Source organism: Leptopilina heterotoma, unplaced genomic scaffold (assembly GCF_015476425.1).
Source record: "Leptopilina heterotoma isolate Lh14 unplaced genomic scaffold, ASM1547642v1 Lhet_88, whole genome shotgun sequence".
Lineage (NCBI taxonomy): Eukaryota > Metazoa > Arthropoda > Insecta > Hymenoptera > Figitidae > Leptopilina > Leptopilina heterotoma.
The window spans coordinates 1665233-1685066 of NW_025111191.1; the positions used below are offsets into that span (position 1 = coordinate 1665233).

Here is a 19834-nt window from a genome sequence, read left to right on the forward strand (position 1 = left end):
TTAATAAATTCCTCAAAACAATTCAATTATTTTCTAAAATTTTAATAAATTTTTCAAAACAATTCAATTATTTTAATAAATAATATAAAATTCTTCTTCGGATTTTAATTATTTTTAATACAATTTTGTCAGGATTCAATTACTCTTTGCAGGAATCCATTTTTATAATGTCAATACAATTTTAATAAAATTTCACGAAATAATTCAATTACTTTTTTAATTTTTAATAAAATTTTTCAAAAAAAATCAATTATTTTCTCAAATTTTAATAAATTCATCGAAACTATTCAATTATTTTAATAAATAATAAAATCCTTCCGAGGATTTCAATTATTTTTAATACAATTTTAATACATTTTTTTGCTTAATTCTATATTATTTTCAAAATTTCAAAAAATTACATTATTTTCAAAATTTTTTTTAAATTTTAATAAAATTTTTCGAAAGAGTTCAATTATTTTCTTAAATTTTAATAAATTGTTCAAAATAAATCAATTATTTTAATAAATAATAGTTTTAATAATATATATTAAAATTATTAAAATTAATAACTATTATTAAAATTCTTCCTCGGATTTTAATTATTTTCAATACAATCTTAATAACATTCTTTGTTTAATTCAATTATTTTCAAAATTCCCAATTAAAACTATTAAAAAAACTACATTATTTACAAAAGAACTTAAAGAAATTCTTCAAAAGAATTGAATTATTCACCAAAAATGTATTAAAATTGTTTAAAAAAATTAAATTTTTTATGAATAATTTTAATAAAATTTAATAGTATAGTTATTATTAATTACAATTACTAACAAAATTGATTATATTAAAAAAATTAAAGAATCTTGAAAGAATTCAATGATTTTCAATATTTTAAAAAAATTCCTTGAATGAAAAAAAGAAATTTTCATTCCAAAAATTGTAATGAAAGTCTGAAAATAATTTAATTATTTTCTAAAAATTTGAATAAAATTTAATAATCAAATGCTCAATTTCAATTATTAACAAACAAAATTATTTTAAAATACTTGAAAGAAATTCTTCATAAAATCCATAATTACTTTTGAAATTTTCAATGAAAATTATTAAACAAACTCTATTATTTCAAAAAAAAATTCCAAGAAATTCTTGAGAAGAATTTAATTAATATCTTCAAAAATTTTAAGAAAATTCTTCGCAAAAGAATCAACTATTTTCATAAATGATAAAATTCTTCGAAGGAATTCATTTATTTAAAAATTTTTTGATAAAATTCCTTGCAAAAATTCAATGCTTTTAAATAGCTACATTTATGTTTTAAATTTGAAAACATTTAAAAAGAAATTTTATTTATTTTTTTAATGATATTGTTTTTATATAGATAAAGAATAAAAAAATTTTCCTAAAGTTTGAAACAATTTCGTTAATTTTAATAATTGTTTTAAAGATTATGGTCAATTTTGTTATTTTTTTTTCTTTTTTAAATTCAAAAACAAAAGTTTACGACGTCAAATTTGATGATTGTACAAATTGTTATTTCAAAAATCGTCAAGTTTGACGTTGTAAACTTTAGTTCAAGTATTTTAACTGTATTTTTTTTTTTTTTTTTGATTTAATAATAATAACAATAAAAATAAATATTAATATTAATTTTTAAAAAAGGGGATTCATAATTTAGAAAGAGAATTTTTCAAATTAAGTGATCTGATATTTTTAAATTCCATTAATAATTATATATTTTATAAATATGTATTTAATAATTTTTAACTTACGAAATAAACTGAATAGGAAACACATGTTGTTGAACTTACCTGAAACAAAAAGAAAAGAAAATTTAACATCATTTTAAAGTTATATGTTTGTATTATTTTTACCCTAATTAAAAGTTTCTGATTAATTTCACCAAAAATAATTCAAATTTAGAGAGTAAATAAAAAAATTAATCAATTAATTAATTAAAAAATAAGTTCAATTAATGAGCACAAAAATCGCAAACTATCTGAAAATAAAATTCTATAAAATGAAAACGAAATCAATAGAACAATTTTATATTGTATAAGAAAAGTATAAAAATAGAAATCTCGTGACCTAAGTGGAAACAAAATTCATGAATTATTGCAGAACTGAAGAAAATGACTGGAAAGCGTCTTTAATAGATGAGAATTTAAAAATGATTTTAAAAGCATAGTCTGCGGAGTTTATAAGTGCCCCTTATAAAACCTGCATACATGTAAATATAATACATGTGAAGAAGTCGAAGATTGACGAGTGTATTTAGGTATGAAAGGACGACATAGACGTCGTAATTGTTGTAAATGCGTGGATTCTCTACATATACGTATATAGAGGCCTATAAACCGTAAAAGACTCAGTACCGCTTAACTGCCACGTCTCAATATAAACTAAAAACTATATTGCTTAGGATAGAGCAAGAAATACGCAATATAAGCTGCACCTTGTTCTCAAGTTTTCATGACAAAATGACACTAATATACCATATTATACTCTCTTTGCGTGATTCTTTACAATTCTCCAATTTTTAGGTTTTTTTTTTACCCTTCATTTTATTTTTACCCAATAAAATCAAAATTGTCCCTTTTAAATCTCCAGAGGCGGAAATACCTTCCTTTAATGTTTTTCTATTTTTCCCTCATCCCTTTTTTGTATAAAAAAATAAAAAAAAATGCGAAAAGTACCGAAGGACAAAAATTAAAATTAGATACACAAAATATTTATATTCCATTTTCTATACCAATTTTCTACCAAAAAAATTTTTTTCTACGAGAAAAAACCGGAAAATTAAAAGAAACGGAGTAAAAAGAAAAAAACTAAAAAGAAAAAAACCGAAAAGAAAAAGAAAAAAATAAAACGTAAAAAAAAGAAAAAACCAAAAGGAAAAAAAGTGGATTTTTTTTAATCAAAAGAACTCCTTTCCTCACTTATTACAAAAATCGCAAAATTATAATTTTCAATTTTATCTCCCACTCTCGACGAATTTTTCTGATGAATTTATGCAAATTCCGAAACAATGGAGCACTGGAGGAAATTTTTTTGCAAAAAGATAAATTTTTAAAAAAGAGAAGAATGTTCTTAAAGACGCGACTTTTTTAAAAAGTATCAGGACAGCATGAACAGAGAGGAGTTCTTTCTCTTTTCTCAATATACCATTGTCTTTTATCCTTCTTTTTTTTCTCCAACCTCCAACGCAGTGAGTGACGATATTTTTCAATGAAAATATTCTATATATACAAAATAGAGGACCAAAAAAGAAAAAAAAAATTGAAGAAGAAAAGAAAACTATTTGATCATTTATTTGTATACGTTTATATTAATAAAACCCTCCTTCTTTCATTGATGAGTTATTTCTTTATAAATTATATCAAAATAACAGAAGTACGAAAGAGGTATTTGTCACGATTTCACTTCTCTTCACTCACATTTTTTTTTCTATACTTCCTTTTTTGAAAATAAAAGAGGCAAATTTTGTTCCTTTCTATTTGATTTTTTAAATCGAATATATTTTCACTTTTTGTCTCAATTATTAATTTTTATACTTTTTAATTAAAATTAAAATCATTCGAGAAAATAAATAAAAGCAAACTTTTTTTTAAAAAAAATTGGAAAATTGTGTAAAAGAACTGATTTTCTAGACTCAATTTAACATTTTTTACTTTTTGCCCATTTTTAGGTACAAGTTAATTTCTTAATATTATATTATCATTATTTTTATTATTATAAAATTTTTATCAGTTTTATTACTATTATTATTATTATCATCACTTTTATTATATTGTCGTAAATTTTTTGTCTGTATTTTTTCTTCCCAATTCAAAAATCCAGTCAGATTTCAAAAATATTAATTTCTATAAACGAAGTATAATATAAGAAATTAGGGAGTAAGAAATCAATGTGAAAATTTCTACAATACCGATGAGAAATTTTGCTAGAAAGTTCCTTCGTTTTCCAGTAGATTTAAATTTGTCGCTGTTTCTTTCTTAACCTAAGTTTTTATTTTTGTTTTTAATCCGCTAAAAAAACCTGTTGTTTACCTCGCATGTGAAAATTGATAATTTTAAGTTTATAACGAAACGTAAAATCAAATGTGCTCGTTAATTGCATGACAGATCGAAGAGTGTAATTATTGTGAGTATCATTATTATTTTCACTTATCTCAAATTCTACAAAGTATAATTGTTTTTTATTGTAAGTCCATAAAAATTCCGATATAAATAAACAATAATGTTATCATTTGTTTATTTATAGCAGAATCAACCAATTTTGTTTACAATTGATTGATATTTTTCACAAACTTAGGAGAAAAAAATTAATTTTTGAAAAAATTACAATATTTTCGTAACATAACCTTAAAAAAATTTTTAAATTAAATTTTAAAACTATTAACTATTAACTAATTCTATTTTCAAGTTTCGAAATTTAGAAATAACTTCGAATTTAACTTTTGACTGATATTTTCCACCAAAATAATAAATATTAACATAATAGTAACATAATTATTTTAGCATAATTATGTTAACATAATTTTCATATAATAATATAAAGTATTCAATCAATAATTATTATAGTACATTAAAAGGAAAATTTATTTGATTCAAATAAACGATTACTTGTCTATTATTAAATAGTTTTAACAAATTTTATTTTTATTAGCACATAAGATTCATTTAAGTCAACTATTTTATATTTGATTGAATAAAATTATTGGTTCAATTAATTTTTATTTTATTTATAATTTATTTGATTTAAAAAAAAATTCCTTCACTCAAATAAAAATTTATTTGGCAATAGACAAGTAATTGTTTATTTGAATTAAATTCTTTTTCAGTGTGTTAATATGATAATCTTAATAAAATTGAAATATTAATTACAATATTTATTATAACATTAATTGTAATAATAATTACAATATTAATAACAGACTGAAAAATAATTTATTTGATTCAAATAACCGATTACTTGTCTATTATCAAATAAATATTTACTTGAATCAAATAAAGTTTATTTAAGTCAAATAAATATTTACTTGAATCAAATGAAGTTCATTCAAGTCAAACAAATTTTATGCAAACTAATAATATCGGCAAGAATTCAATTGTTTTCCTAAATAATAAAATTCTTAACAGGATTTCAATTATTTAAAAAAAATGTAATAAAATTCTTTGCAAGAATTCAATTGTTTTCCTAAATACTAAAATTCTTCACAAGATTTCAATTATTTTTCAAAATTATAAAAAAAAGTTCGTTGCAAGACTTCAATTATTATTTTCCTAAATAATAAAATTCTTTTCAGGATTTCAATTATTTTTATTACAATTTTAAGTAAATTAGCTTCGAAAAATGTAATTAATTTAAAAAGTTTTATTAAAATTCTTCGAAAGAAATAAATGAACAATTATCAATTATTTTTAATTTTTTTATCTGAAATTCATTTTTATAACAATTTTTATTAAAAAATTCAACGAGAATTCAATTATTGAAATACAAAAATGAAAAAATTATTAAATAAATGGATTTTTTTCAAAATTGAATTCTCATCAAGAATTTTATCAACAAATTTTTAAATAATCGAATTTTTTCGAAGAATTTTAATAAAATTTTCACTAAGAATTACATTTTTCAAGGAATTCAGTTAAAATTGTATTACAAATAATTGAAATTCTATGATGAATTTTATTATTCATGAAAATAATTCAATCTTTGTAAAAACTTTTATTATTTATGAAAATAATTGAATTATTGCGGAAAAATTTATAAAAAATTTGTAAATAGTTGAATTTCTGTGAAATGTTTATTATTTATAAAAATAATTGAATTTTGAAGAAGAATTTTATTATTTTTAAAGATAATTAAAATTTTGACTAGAATTTTTTTAAATTTTTGAACAAAATTGAATTTTCGCAAACATTTGTAATTTCTCTAAAATACAATTGTTTTTTAGTGTTTTTAACTAAAATTCTTCTATAAATCCATGATTTTTAATAATTAATTAAATGTACATTAAAAAATAAAATAAAACTAATTATGAAACCTTTAAATTTAATTTTTTCCAGTACTTTAATAAAAATCCCTGACTTTTCCCTGAATTCCCTGATTTCCCTCAATGTTTTAAGTAATAATATTAATAATCCAATAAGCAATAAAGAATTTTCTGCAAGTCACAAACAAAAGAAACCATCAAAAAATTAACAAAAATTAACAAAAACTTTCTTTGTTTCAGGCAAAAAAAAAAAAAAAAATGGCCACAAGTCCAGAAATTCAAGGCAAAATTATTCAATTCGAGGCATTTATAAATGATCGTCTCCGAGTGGATCTCACCGAATTAGAGGAGAAATTAAACACGAAAAATTCCGATCTTGCCGAATTTATTCAATTGAAATGCGTCATTAATACATGGAAGGATACGGAGGCTGATAAAAATGGCTTTAAAACAAAAGTCGAAATGGGATGCGGTTATTTTGTTCAAGCATCAGTTGAAGATGTTCAAAATATTCTACTACACATTGGTTTAAATCATTATGTGGAATTTTCACTCGACGATGCACTTGTTGTTATTAATGTTCGAATCAAATTGTTGGAGAAACAAATTGAAAATTTACGAAATCAAGTTTCCCTAACTAATGCTCACATTAAACTTCTCCTACTTGGAATTGGAGAATTACAGAATAAACCCTCAGATTCCTAGATTTTTGTTTCCTATTTTTCTTCATTCTCTCTGTTTTCTCTGTATTTTTTTTTTAATCAACAAAAAGAATGTAAATACAAGCATTGTACATAAATAAAGTCTTCTACTTTTCTTTAAATTTCAAAATTTTGTTAATATCCCTAAATTAATGATAGAGAATAAAAAACACTTAAATTTTGAATTCTTCTGGTTCCGAATTTTAGTACTGCAATTTTTAATGCCGTTCAACAAATTTTTGTTGTTTTGTGCGGTAATTTTAATAATTTATAATCAAGTGTTGATTGAAATGAATAAATTGTGAACTAGTACCAAAAATGTGGATCAAATTCGAAACTATGATGAACATTTTTGTTATCAATTCGTTACAATTTGATGCACATTTTTGGTGCTTTTGGTAGCAATCTGATCCACTTTGGTACCAATTTGTTACTCTCAAAGAACTGAATTTTTTTCAGCAGTCCTAAAAGGGCGTGTTTCGCAAAAATAAGAAGAATCAGAATAAGCAGAACAAAAAAAGAATAAAAATAGATAGAAAACAGTAATTAAATTACAAATTCATACTTAAATTAAATTTATCAAAACAATACTGAATTACAACAGAAAAAATGCATTTTCTCCCCTTTAGAAACTAATTCCAACTCATCCAATTTTTGAAGAGAATCTTCTTTAGATTTCCAGCAACAAAATAGAATATAATCGCTTAGTTACGAGAAGGGAAATTTTTTTTCTGAAGAGAGGGGTTTGAAACTTTCTTCAGAAGTCTCTTTTCCTCTTAGGTATGCTGATTTTTGAAAATCAGCACTTTTTTTTCATAATAAAAAACCCCGTCTTGTTTGAACCGTTGCTTCCTTTTGCTTCGCAAAGAACACTTAAGGCTAAAGTCGCGAAGCACACTCTGTTTAAAAGTTAAGTATTCGCATACTTTATTTCAAGTGCTTAACACTGCACTCGTGCATAAATTAAAAATCCCCTATGTGCGTTTCTCCTTTCAATTAATACGTTAACATTTTTTCTAAACTCTTTTCCTTCAAGAAGGTGTCCTCAAAATTTCCTTAACGCTTCACTTTCTTAAACGCATCTCATCGCAAAGACAATATTCAAAGTCAAGTTGTTTTCTTTTGCATAAATAAGAAAATAATTGTGGAAAAATCAAATTATTTTCCAAAACACTCTTTCGTGAAGGGAACATCTTGACAAAAAAGTTTCTTTATGTTTCTTTTTATGTTCTCTTGAAGGAAAAGAAAATTTTTTCCCCTGTGCTTTAATTTTTCCTTTTTTCTGCTTCTTCAAAAACTTTTAATTTACTGTCATGTTAATTAGTCACGAATTTCTAATCTGCTAACTTTTCCCTTTTCACTTTTTTCTCTTTCTTAAATTTTCCCCGTTTTTTGAAAAATGGTAAAAACTGATGATCTTCAAAAATTTAGATAATATTCACCACGAAAGAAATATAAAACTTTTTCGTTCCAAAATTGAAAAAAAATTTCTAACTTCTCAAAAAAACAAACGTTTTGATTTAATTCCAGTTCGAAAAATTTAAAAATGTTGCAAATGTAAATTTCTGTTTGGAAAATAATTTTTATACCGTCGGTAGATTTTTATCGTAACGTTTTCTCCGAGGATAAGGCAACAACTGACAGTAAATTTAAGTGTACGATATGTCGATAAAAGAGGTTTCGTTCAAAATTTTTTTAATAATTAACTTGTTTTATTAAAAAACTAGTTTCGGTTCAAAACAAAATTAGTTTTTTTTTCTTTAAAAAAAAGAAATGAAATGATAATAATAATAATAGTAATAAATTTATTATAAATCAATTTTTTTTAGTTTTCAATTTCCCGAATCACTCACTAGAGGCAGCAGTCGTTTGTGTCTATTATTTATTTATAAAATTAATAATTAAAATCGATAATGGCTTTAGATAAGCAGCTTATAGGTATTAAAAATAGTTATTGAAAGACATGTTAAATAATAAAGGTCTGGATTTACCAGCAAATGAATCACAATATTTTTCGAAAAGTCAATTTGGCATTAAATTTCCTGCAAAAAGGAAATTTTCTCCAAATTCTGTCAAATTGATATTTTAAATAATAATAATAATAATTTTTATATATTTATTATATTAATAATAATATTTACGCCAAATAAATAAATTATCAGTTCGAATAGTGTTTGATTCAAATAAAAATTTGTTACAAGTAGAAATATTTATTTCTATTTTGTTTAAGTATTATTTTTGTTTAACATTAATTTTTATTAATATTTATAATAATTTTTATTAAAATTTACATTAATTTTTATTAAAATTTATATTAATTTTTATTAATCAAGCAATCACTTATTTCTATTTGTCTCAAATAATGTTCGTTTGTAGAATTGAATTGTAAAATGAAAATAAGATTTTAATAAAAATTTAAAGACCAAACAATAGTTTAGAAATTTGTTTAATTGTTAGAAACTAAAATATTTAAAGTGTCATTTAAAAGAGAAATTTTTTTTCCACTCTCCTAAAAATAAAAGAACGTTTCTAGAATTTTTATATATTTCCCCCTTTTTTAAATAGAGAATTAAAAAGAAAATATTCAATTTCCTAGAGAAAAATATTTTTATAAATCTGCTTTGAACATCAAATATTTAACAGCACAAAGGTTTTGTGTTATCGAAAATCGATAAATTCTGCAATTATTTACAATCCCGTTCAAGAGTAGTATGATATAAATATTTTTTCAATAGTTAAACTTTTTTTTATTTTTAGTGGAATTACTATAAACCATTATCATAAAAATTAACAAAACTAGTAATGAACGATAAAAAAAAATTACAAAAGAGGATTTAGAAAATGCGTAAATATTCTGAACTTATAAGTTTATACTTTTTGTGTATAAATAAGGTAAAGGGGAAAAAGAAAAGAGGAAAAAATATTGAAAATCGTAAAAAAAGGATGCTGAAGAAATAAAAATATATGAAGTTGTAACTTTTTTTTTAAATACACAAGACTTTCGGATTATCTCTATATACATCATCATGGGTCGAAACTGATCATATAGAATGGCTTAATATTTGACCCAGAAACTTTATAACGTTCGCTTAAAAGTCCAATAAAAAAAGTGGATGTAGAACACAAAGTTCATGGCATTTAGGGATCGTGCTGATAAGTAGTCTTTGACTACTGTGGAACCAAAACGAGAAAGATCAATAAGTCATAAAGTATGTACAGTCATTTAAAAAAACGTTTGTTAGGGATTTAGAGAAAAAACAAATCCAACTGCGACAATTGTTTTTTTAAACATACTTGAAAATCATATTTTAAAAGAAAAATAACTAATCTGTTGATTTAACGAGAGTGTTTCGATGGTCAAGTGGTTAGTGTGCATGCTCTAGTGAAATTTAAGGTCAGGGGTTCGATTCCTGGCGCCTTGGAAATTTTTTCTCGTGTACTAATTTTCTTCCTTAACTGTTGAAAAAAATTATTGGAAAAAAAGCCTTTAAACAATAAAATAAAGGCTCTAAACAATAAATAAAGTAACTAAACAATAAATAAAGGCTCTAAACAATAAATAAAGTAACTAAACAATAAATAAAGGCTCTAAGCAATAAATGAAGGCTTTAAACAATAAAATAAAAGCTCTGAGCAAAAAATAAAACCTCTGAACAAGAACTAAAGATTTTAAACAATAAATAAAATCATGAAACAATAAATAACGCCTATAAACAATAAACTGGAGCCTCTAAACAATAAATAGTCTCTGAACAACAATTACAGACTATAAACAATAAAAAAAATCTCTGACAAGTAAATAAAGCCTCTAAACAATAAATAAATCCTTGAAACAACAAATAAAACCTCAAAACAATAAATAAATCTTTGTAACAACAAATAAAACCTCAAAACAATAAATAAAACTACTAACAATAATATTAATAAATAAATAATAAAATTAATACTAACAATAAATAAAATCTCTAAACAAGAATTAAATGATCTAACAGGGTTGCCACAAAAAATTTATTTTTCTTTTTCCCTGACTTTTCCCTGATTAATAGACAAAATTTTGACTTTTTCCCTGGCCAAAAAGAATATTCTGATTCTCAAATTTAAACTTTTTGAAATTTAATAACTTTTAAGAATATTATTATAAAACATGAAGATATCGAGTCACTCCGAGTCTTCGACTCAGAATGCTCGATATCTTCATGTTTTATAATAAATTAAATTTCTATAAAATTTTTCAAAAAAAAAAATTAAATTATTTACAAAACTTTTAATAAAATTCGTTGTAAGAATTCAATTATTTTTATAAATAATAAAATTTTTCCTAGGATTTAAATTATTTTTAAATTTTAATAAAATTTTAAATAAATTCCTCGAAAAAATGTAATTAAATAATTTAAAAAATTTTTTGCAAGAATTCAATTACATTTCACAAATAATAAAATTTTTTGCTGAAATTCAAATATTTTCAAAATTTACTATTTTAATAAAATTTCTCAAAAGAATTTAATTATTTTCATAAATAATAACATTCTTCACAGGATTTCAATGCTTTAAAAAAAAATGTAATAAATATCGCTGCAACAATTCAATTGTTTTTCTAAATAATAAAATTCTTCACATAGTTTAAAATTCAATCCTGAGTTATTTACAAAGAAATGTAATAAAATTGGTTTCAAGAATTTAATTATTTTTATAAATAATAAAATTTTTCACAGGATTTCAATTATTTAAAAGAAATGTAATAAAATTCTTTGCAAGAATTCAATTGTTTTCCAAAATACTAAAATTCTTCACAACATTTCAATTATTTTTAAAAAATATAATAAAAGTTCGTTGCAAGACTTCAATTATTTTTCTAAATAATAAAATTCTTCTGAGGTTTTCAATTATTTTTAATACAATTTTAAGTAAATTCTTCGAAAAATGTAATTCCTAATTTAAAAAATTTTATTAAAATTCTTCGAAAGAAATAAATTAACAATTATCAATTATTTTTAATTTTTTATCTCAAATTTTATCTGAAATTCATGTTTAAAACAATTTTTATTAGAAAATTTAACGAGCATTCAATTATTTAAATATAAAAAATGAAAAAATTATTAAATAAATGAATTTTCTTTAAAATTGAATTTTCAGAAAGAATTTATCAACAAATTTTTAAATAATCGAATTTTTTCGGCGAATATTAATAAAATTTTCAAGAATAATTACATTTTTCGAGGAATTTGGTTAAAATTGTATTACAAATAATTGAAATTCTGGGTATAATTCATGAAAATAATTGAATCTTTGTAAAAACTTTTATTATAATTATGAAAATAATTGAATTATTGCGAAAAAATTTAGAAAAAATTTGTAAATAGTTGAATTTCTGTGGAATGTTTATTATTTATAAAAATAATTGAATTTTGGAGAAGAATTTTATTATTTTTAAAGATAATTGAAATTTTGACTAGAATTTTTTAAAATTTTGGAACTAAATTGAATTTTTGCAAACATTTGTAATTTCTCTAAAATACAATTTTTTTAGTGTATTTAACTAAAATTCTTCTATAAATCCATGATTTTTAATAATTAATTAAATATATATTAAAAAATAAAACTAATTATGAATCTTGCAAATTTAATTTTTTCCAGTACTTTAATAAAAATCTCTGACTTTTCCCTGACCAATTCTACTTTCTAAAAATTAAAAAATAAACAAATCACCTAAACAATAAATTTAAGCCTCAAAATAAAAAATTAAATAAAACCCCGAAATAAAATAATAAAATCCCTAAATAAAAAAATAAAAATCCCTAAACAGAGAGAAAAATAGAAAACACTTTTTCAAAAAATAATAATCCAAACTTTACATGTAAAATTTCCCACATCTTTGAGTATATGCACTATATATAATAACGAGAAGAAATTCAATTAAAAGCACTGTGCTTCATACATATGGAACATGGGAAGTAAATTCTAAGAAATTCTAGGTCGAGAGAGGGTATAAATTGAGTTTTGTAATATTGATCGAAGAAAAAGGTAATGTAAAAAGAAAAGAAGAGAATGAGAGAGAGAGAGAAAGAGAAAAAACAACAAGCAAAGAAAAAAATTGGCACAGAGCCGCGGAAGTAAATGCAGCCCTGTTTTAAAGCTCCGAGGGTGTCCGGCCATGGTTCTGAGTTGGTTCACACAGGGTTGTATAGATATATGGCTTCCCCGTGCTGTCATTTGAATCAGGATTAACTTTGAGTACTCTGAACAGGTGCAGCCAACACATATACACAAGTCCACAAGCTTTTAGATGAAACGGGAGGGGGTGGGGGGTTTGTAACGTACATAAATTTCGAAAAAAAACTCCTTTCATAAGATTTATTAAAAAAAAAGAAAAATTATTTTATCCTTTACCCCTTTTACCCCTCAAACACGGTCAACATTTATTTAATTTTTTGAAAGAAAACATAAAAAAAATTAAGTTACCTTTTTACCCCTTCTACCCCTCAAATACACTCAAAATTTATTTAATTTTTTAAAGGAAAACTTTTTCCCCCGTTTGTCCCTTTTACCCCACATATACGCTCATAATTTATTTTTTAAAGGAAAACTTTTGTCTCTTATACCCCACAAACGCACTAAAAATTTATTTTATTTTTCAAAGGAAAACTTTTTTTTCTGTTTATTTCTTTTACCCCACAAACAATTAAAAATTTTAATTTTTAAAAGAAAACTTTTTTCTCCGTTTATCCTTTATACCCCACAAATACACTCATAATTTATTTTTTTAAGAAAAACTTTTCCCCCCTTTTTGTATCTTTTACCCCACAAAACGTATTCAAAATTTATTTCATTTTTTCCAGAAAAGTTAAAAAAAAAAAAATTATTATTTGTGTATTCTTGAATAAATAAATAAATGGTGAAAATTTTTTTCAAAAACAATTACGACTCAGGGAATTTAAATATAATTTGAATATTAATATTTTTTATCCAATTAAAATCAATAAGGATGCATTTGTTTAAAATTAATGCATTGCCAAAAAGAAATAAAAAATATGTTTTCGTAATTATAATAATAATATTTTTGGTAATAAATTAATAGTTATAATTTAATAATAATAATAATTTAATTTAGTAAATACAACCAGAGAAAAGTTATATTTTTGTCTCAGAGCCAACTAGATTTTTTATTTGTTTAGAATAAATTTTATTTTGTTTAAATAAAATTTTATTTGGTTCAAAGGAAAGTTTTATTTATGTCTAATAAAATTTTAATTTATAGCAAATAAATAACCTGCTTGTCTCTGAGATAAAAATATATATTTAACTGAAATGAATTATATTTGAAAATAAAATTCTTCTCTGGGTGTATTTGCACCAAATATAATTTATTTGAATTAACTAAAAGTATATTTGTCTCAGAGTTAATTTACCAATTTAATTGGTAATAATTATTAAGTTGATTCGTTATTATTCATTTTCGTTAATATTTATTCATTATTATTTTATAATAAAAATAAATTATGTTTCACACAATAAATAAATTATGTTTTAGATAATAAATTATGTTTTAAATAATTTAATAATAAATAATTTTATGTTTAAATAAATTTTGTTTTACATAATAAAATAAATTATGTTTCACACAATAAATAAATTTTGGTTTACATAATAAATAAATTTTGGTTTTAAATAATAAATAAATTTTGTTTTGCATAATAAATAAATTATGTTTTAGATAATAAATTATGTTTTAAATAATTTAATAATAAATAATTTTATGTATAAATAAATTTTGTTTTACATAATAAAATAAATTATGTTTCACACAATAAATAAATTTTGGTTTACATAATAAATAAATTTTGGTTTTAAATAATAAATAAATTTTGTTTTGCATAATAAATAAATTATGTTTTAGATAATAAATTATGTTTTAAATAATTTAATAATAAATAATTTTATGTATAAATAAATTTTGTTTTACATAATAAAATAAATTATGTTTCACATAATAAAGATAATTATTACCAATTAAACTATCGAATAAAAAAAAATAATAAATTGCTATTCAAATTAATTTAAATTTATTAATCAGGTGCGGTAATAAATATTTACACTCAATATATCGGAAAAAGGAAGTAAACTACCTATATTGTATAAAAGCGATATCGATTCAAGTCACGTTTTATGTGTGAAATTTTCGGTGGGTAAATTGTCGATTATTGACCAATCATAACGGTTTGGGATAGTGACCTCATTTCAATGTCAGGATTTTAATCTCTTAAGGAGTCTCAATTGCGGTGGTATTTTGTCGGGTTCATAGATCAGTACTTACAGCCCTGACTGTTAAGCCTTTATCGGGGGTGCATGCCCTGCAGATGAGCGTGACTAGAACAGTAGACCACTAACGCTTTTAAAGGAACAAGTCAGTGAATTGTGTTATTCGCCATTTGTGAATACGAGAATATTCCCCTCAAAAAATAAAAAGGAAAAAAAATTGTAAATTTCCATTTTTTTTTATTCTAAAACTAAACTCGACCAAAAGAAAGGAACAACAAAAAATTGAAAATATCTTTTGAAATTCAATCAGTCGATCATTTTACCGGTTTTTTTTTATATATAATTTTCTACTTTGATTTTTAATTGTGTAAATGAACTTAGTAGATTTTAAAGAGCAATTTTTCTCTTTTTTTTTTTTAAGAATTTGCACCCAGAGGAAAATTTTACTTGAATTACATATAATTTGAGTTAAATAAAAAATTTGTTCGACACAAAATTTTTATTTGAAGCAAATATAATTTAATTAAATATAATTTAATTGAATAAAATTGAATTAAATAAAATTTTAACCAAATAGAATTTCATTTGATCCAAATAAAATTTATTTGAAACAAACAGAAAGTTTAGTTGGCTCTGAGTCAAATATATTTTTTTCTGTGTGTACAGACACCCAGAGGAAAATTTTATTTAAACCAAATAAAATTTATTTGAAACAAATAAAATTTACTTAAACCAAATAAAATTTATTTAAACCAAATGAAATTTATTTAAAACAAATAAAATTTACTTAAATCAAATAAAATTTGTTTGAGACAAAAAAAATCTAGTTGGCTCTTAATCTATAAAAAATGCAGACAAAAAATATTTAAAAAAAAACAGAAAAATATTAAATAGTAAAAGAAAGTATAAAAAATATACTTCTTGATTGAACTCAAAACTTGCTTCTAATTTCCACTATAGTATCCATAGTAAATTTTGCTATATTTCCGAAAAAAGTTTACTAATACAACAGTAAAATTTAAAAGTAAAATTAAAATTAAAATTTTCTTTGCAAACAGTAAAAATTGTGAACGAAAATAGTTATGCAAAAAATAAATCTTTTTCAAATAAATTTGAAAATTTCCCAACATTTAATAAACCTGAAAACTTTTTTTTAACAAAGTTTGATTTCGAAAATTTATTTTAAACCTTTTGTTGGTAATTCTGTCAGTTTTTTTTTGTTTTCCTTTTCTTTTAAATAAAAAGTCTCGCAATTTCCCAAATATATTTTTAAAGCTATACATATAAATAAAATATTTTCTTTGATAATTCACTCTTAATTGATAGTTTCCTGTGGTTAAAAATTACACTGACAAAAACACTCGCTCTACTCATCAAAAATTTAATTCCGAAAGACAGGATTTGTTGACTAATTTTAGAAAAATAAATAAAGTTTCGACAATATTTGCCTTTCACGAAAAAATTTTAATTTCATTTCACAAAATAATGAAAATAAAAATATTAAAACTGTAACAATAAACATACAAACAAAAAATAAGTAATAAATATTAACCGACGTGTTTATTCATAAAACATTATAATAGTTTTAAACTAATAAAAATATCCAACTAAACAATATTATTATATGAATTATTATTGGAGTTGTTTAACAGTTTACTAATTAAATGGTCGAGTTCGTTTATTAATTAAAATTTTCGCAAATTATTGAAAATCTCTACTATCTTCAATAAAATTAATCTTACGATAAACTTCATTTAAGAAATTTAATAATGTGAAACACGTTTACAAATAATTCTAAGTGAAATTTAACGAAGTGAGAAAGGATTTGATAAGTAGAACAAAAGTTTTAATTTAACAGAAATAAGAAGAAGAAAAAAAAGTGAAAAATTATTATGAGGAAAAAAATTCATTCCTTCTTTTTTCTCTTTAATGAAGTCTATAATTTCACTGTATTTGCACGTTTCAAACTATACTGTGATTTGAGAGTTCCGTACACCGATTACCTCGGTAACGTTGCAACTTTGATTACTTCATCACACGTATAGTTTTGGTTTCTTACACACACACACACACTCATAGACGAACCTCATGCATACGTATATTGTGTATGTATTGTATGCATAATGTATATTTAAATATATATTAATTAAATATATAAAATTTAATATATAGAAATAAACAAATTTATTTAAGCATATCTAAAAAAATATAAATAAACAAATAAAGAAATATAAATCAAATAAATTAAATATTCTCTTCAAATTTTAATTAGTAACAATATTTATTTATTTATTTATTTGTAGTTAAATGTACACTGAAAAAAAATTTATTTGATTCAAATAAACGATTATTTTAATCGTCTATTTAATTATTTATAATTTAATCGTCGATTGTCTATTATCAAATAAATATTTATTTGTAGCAAATAATTTTTATTTGAGTCAATTAAATGGTATTTGTTTCATATACTGAATTTATTGATTCAAATATATAATTTATTTGAATCAAATAAAAATTATTTGATTCAATTAAATATTTATTCGAATTAAATAAAAATTACTTGATTCAATTAAATATTTACTTGATAATAGACAAATCGGTAATTTAAATCGTATAATTTTTTTCAGCGTATATTTTCTTTCTTTATTTATTTTCAAATTTAAATTTATATTTATCAATTATTTATAAATATTTATAAATATTTTTAATATTTTTAAATATTTATAAATATTTATAAAGAAATATAATGTTACATATTGAATATAAATATTTTTCAAAACTTTAATGGAAAAGTTCAGACAAGTCAAAATAATTGAACCGACAACCATATTCGTTGCACTTGGCAAAATTTTCTCTCACACAGGGAAAATAAAAATTATAAATAAAAGAAACATATAATTTGCATAATGCATACCTAATGTTTTTTTGTGAAATGCTATTAGGTAATAAAATATGTTTCATTATGCTAATTTGCAAATAAAGTTAAAACTATGTGTGTATATATTGAGAGTTAAGAGAGGTTAAACTTGTATTGTAATAAACACAAAGCTATTGAAATTACTTTTTTCGAGAATGAGAAATCGACAAATAGAAAATATGAGAAAACTCAATTTTCTTGACCTTCAGCATTTATAAATAATATACATAGTTGCAAGTCACTTTATTCTAAAAAAATAAATATTCCACTCTCGCAAAAACATCAAGCAATTTAAAATTTAATTTTTAAATTATTTAAAAAATTTTTTTTTAAATTCTTTAAAAAATTCTTTAAAAAATTTTTCTATATAATTTTCATTATTAAATTCTTTCAGAAATTCTTTTCAAATTTTTTTAAATTTATATAAAAGGTTTTTTTTTCATTTTTAAATTCTTTTAAAAAATTTGTTTTAAATTAAAATTTTTATATTTATTCAACAGGGTTGCAAAAAAAAAAAATAATTTTGTTTTCCCCTTATTTCCAGACAGAATTTTGAATTTTTTTCTGACTAAAAAATATTCGGAATCACTCAAAAAATGATTAGATATTCAAAAAAATATTATAATACTTTTATTCTCGAAGTTTTCCCGATTTTCTTTAAATTGTAAAATTATTCGAAAACCGAAACTTCTTTATCAAAAAAATATTTAATTCTTATTATTTTTCCATATGAATTAAGATTTTCAAAAATTTTTAATTTTAAACCTTTTGAAATTTGACAATTTACCAAAATTGCTACTGTGGCTTTTTCAAAATTATTTTCATGATTTCAATTCAATTTTCTGAAATCTTTAACTAAAATTCTTCTCTAAATAATTATTTTTAATTATTTTTAATTATTTTTGCCAAAATTCTTTGAGAATAAAATTATTCAAAGAATAATATTTTATCTAAATAAATAAATTTGAAATAAATTTGTTTACAATTCAATTTTACTATAAATTTCAATTGTTCGGAAATTCTTTAAATTAAATATGTAATTTAAAAATAAAAAATTCAAATAATTTAAAAAAAATTGCTTTAGAATTATTCAAAAAAATTAGTTTTACAGATTTATGTTAATTAAATGTATATTTAAAAATACAGATTTTCAAAGATTTTAATTGAAACCTTTTCAAAATTAAATTGTTTCGAAGAATTTCCATTAATTACAACTTCTACAAAATTCAATTATTTTTTTTAGAGTTTTTGACTAAAATTTATCTCTAAATCAATTCTTTTCAATAGTTTTCAGAAAATATTTTTTAAATTAATTATTTTTATGATAATTAAATATATATTAAATGATTCAAAAAAAATTTCAAAAGAATTTGAATTCAAATTTTTCAAAAAAACTAAGTTTAACAAAATTTCAAATTAAATTCATTTGAAATTTTAGTTGAATTTTTAAATATATATTTAATTATCATAAAAATACACTCGGATTTATATTATAAGAATATTGTTACTGTAACTTCATCAAAATTATTTTCATCATTTTAATTCAATTATTATTTTCTAGAATTTTAAATTATTTTTTATGAAAATAATTGAATTCCTTAAGAAATGTTACTGTTTATAAAAATAATTAAATTCCTGTGAAATTTTTATTATTTACGAAAATAATTAAATGTTTACATACAATTTTATTAAAATTTTGTTTAAACAATTGAATTCGTTTTGGGAAATTTTATAAAAATCATAGATATTGAAAATTATTGAAATTAGAAAATTTTTTGAAAATAATTGAAATTAGGACAAGAATTTTTTTGACATTTATGAAAATATTATTATTAATAAAAAATTAGTTTAAACTATAGGTATGCAGTGTCAGCACTCTGGGTGGCTGAGACAAATTGTTTAAAAATTCATTAGATTCACTTGAAATTTGTTACTCGGGGGTTTTGGGGGTCGCTGGTTACGAATATGATGTCAGATTTTGAAAAT

The 19834-nt window shown here is 21.5% G+C and overlaps 1 protein-coding gene and 1 long non-coding RNA gene across 3 annotated transcripts in view; one reads left to right on the top strand and one right to left on the bottom strand.

Annotated features, from left to right (window-relative positions):
- LOC122511646 overlaps nt 1–19834 on the bottom strand; it is a 208359-nt gene that overhangs the window by 166586 nt on the left and 21939 nt on the right. The window lies entirely within an intron of this gene.
- LOC122511645 (protein UXT homolog) lies at nt 3959–6797 on the top strand. Of its 2 annotated transcripts, none has more exons than XM_043627026.1 (2): nt 3959–4126; nt 6217–6797. In XM_043627026.1, the coding sequence occupies exon 2, from the start codon at nt 6233–6235 to the stop codon at nt 6677–6679; it is 447 nt and encodes a 148-aa protein (XP_043482961.1). In that variant the 5' UTR covers nt 3959–4126; nt 6217–6232; the 3' UTR covers nt 6680–6797. The 2 variants fall into 2 exon arrangements, with proteins under 2 accessions (XP_043482961.1, XP_043482960.1); XM_043627025.1 differs by having other exon boundaries at nt 3959–4122; nt 6215–6797.

Excerpts from the sequence above, each read along its gene's own strand:
- LOC122511645 (XM_043627026.1), top strand. The coding sequence starts at position 6,233 with ATGGCCACAAGTCCAGAAATTCAAGGCAAAATTATTCAATTCGAGGCA.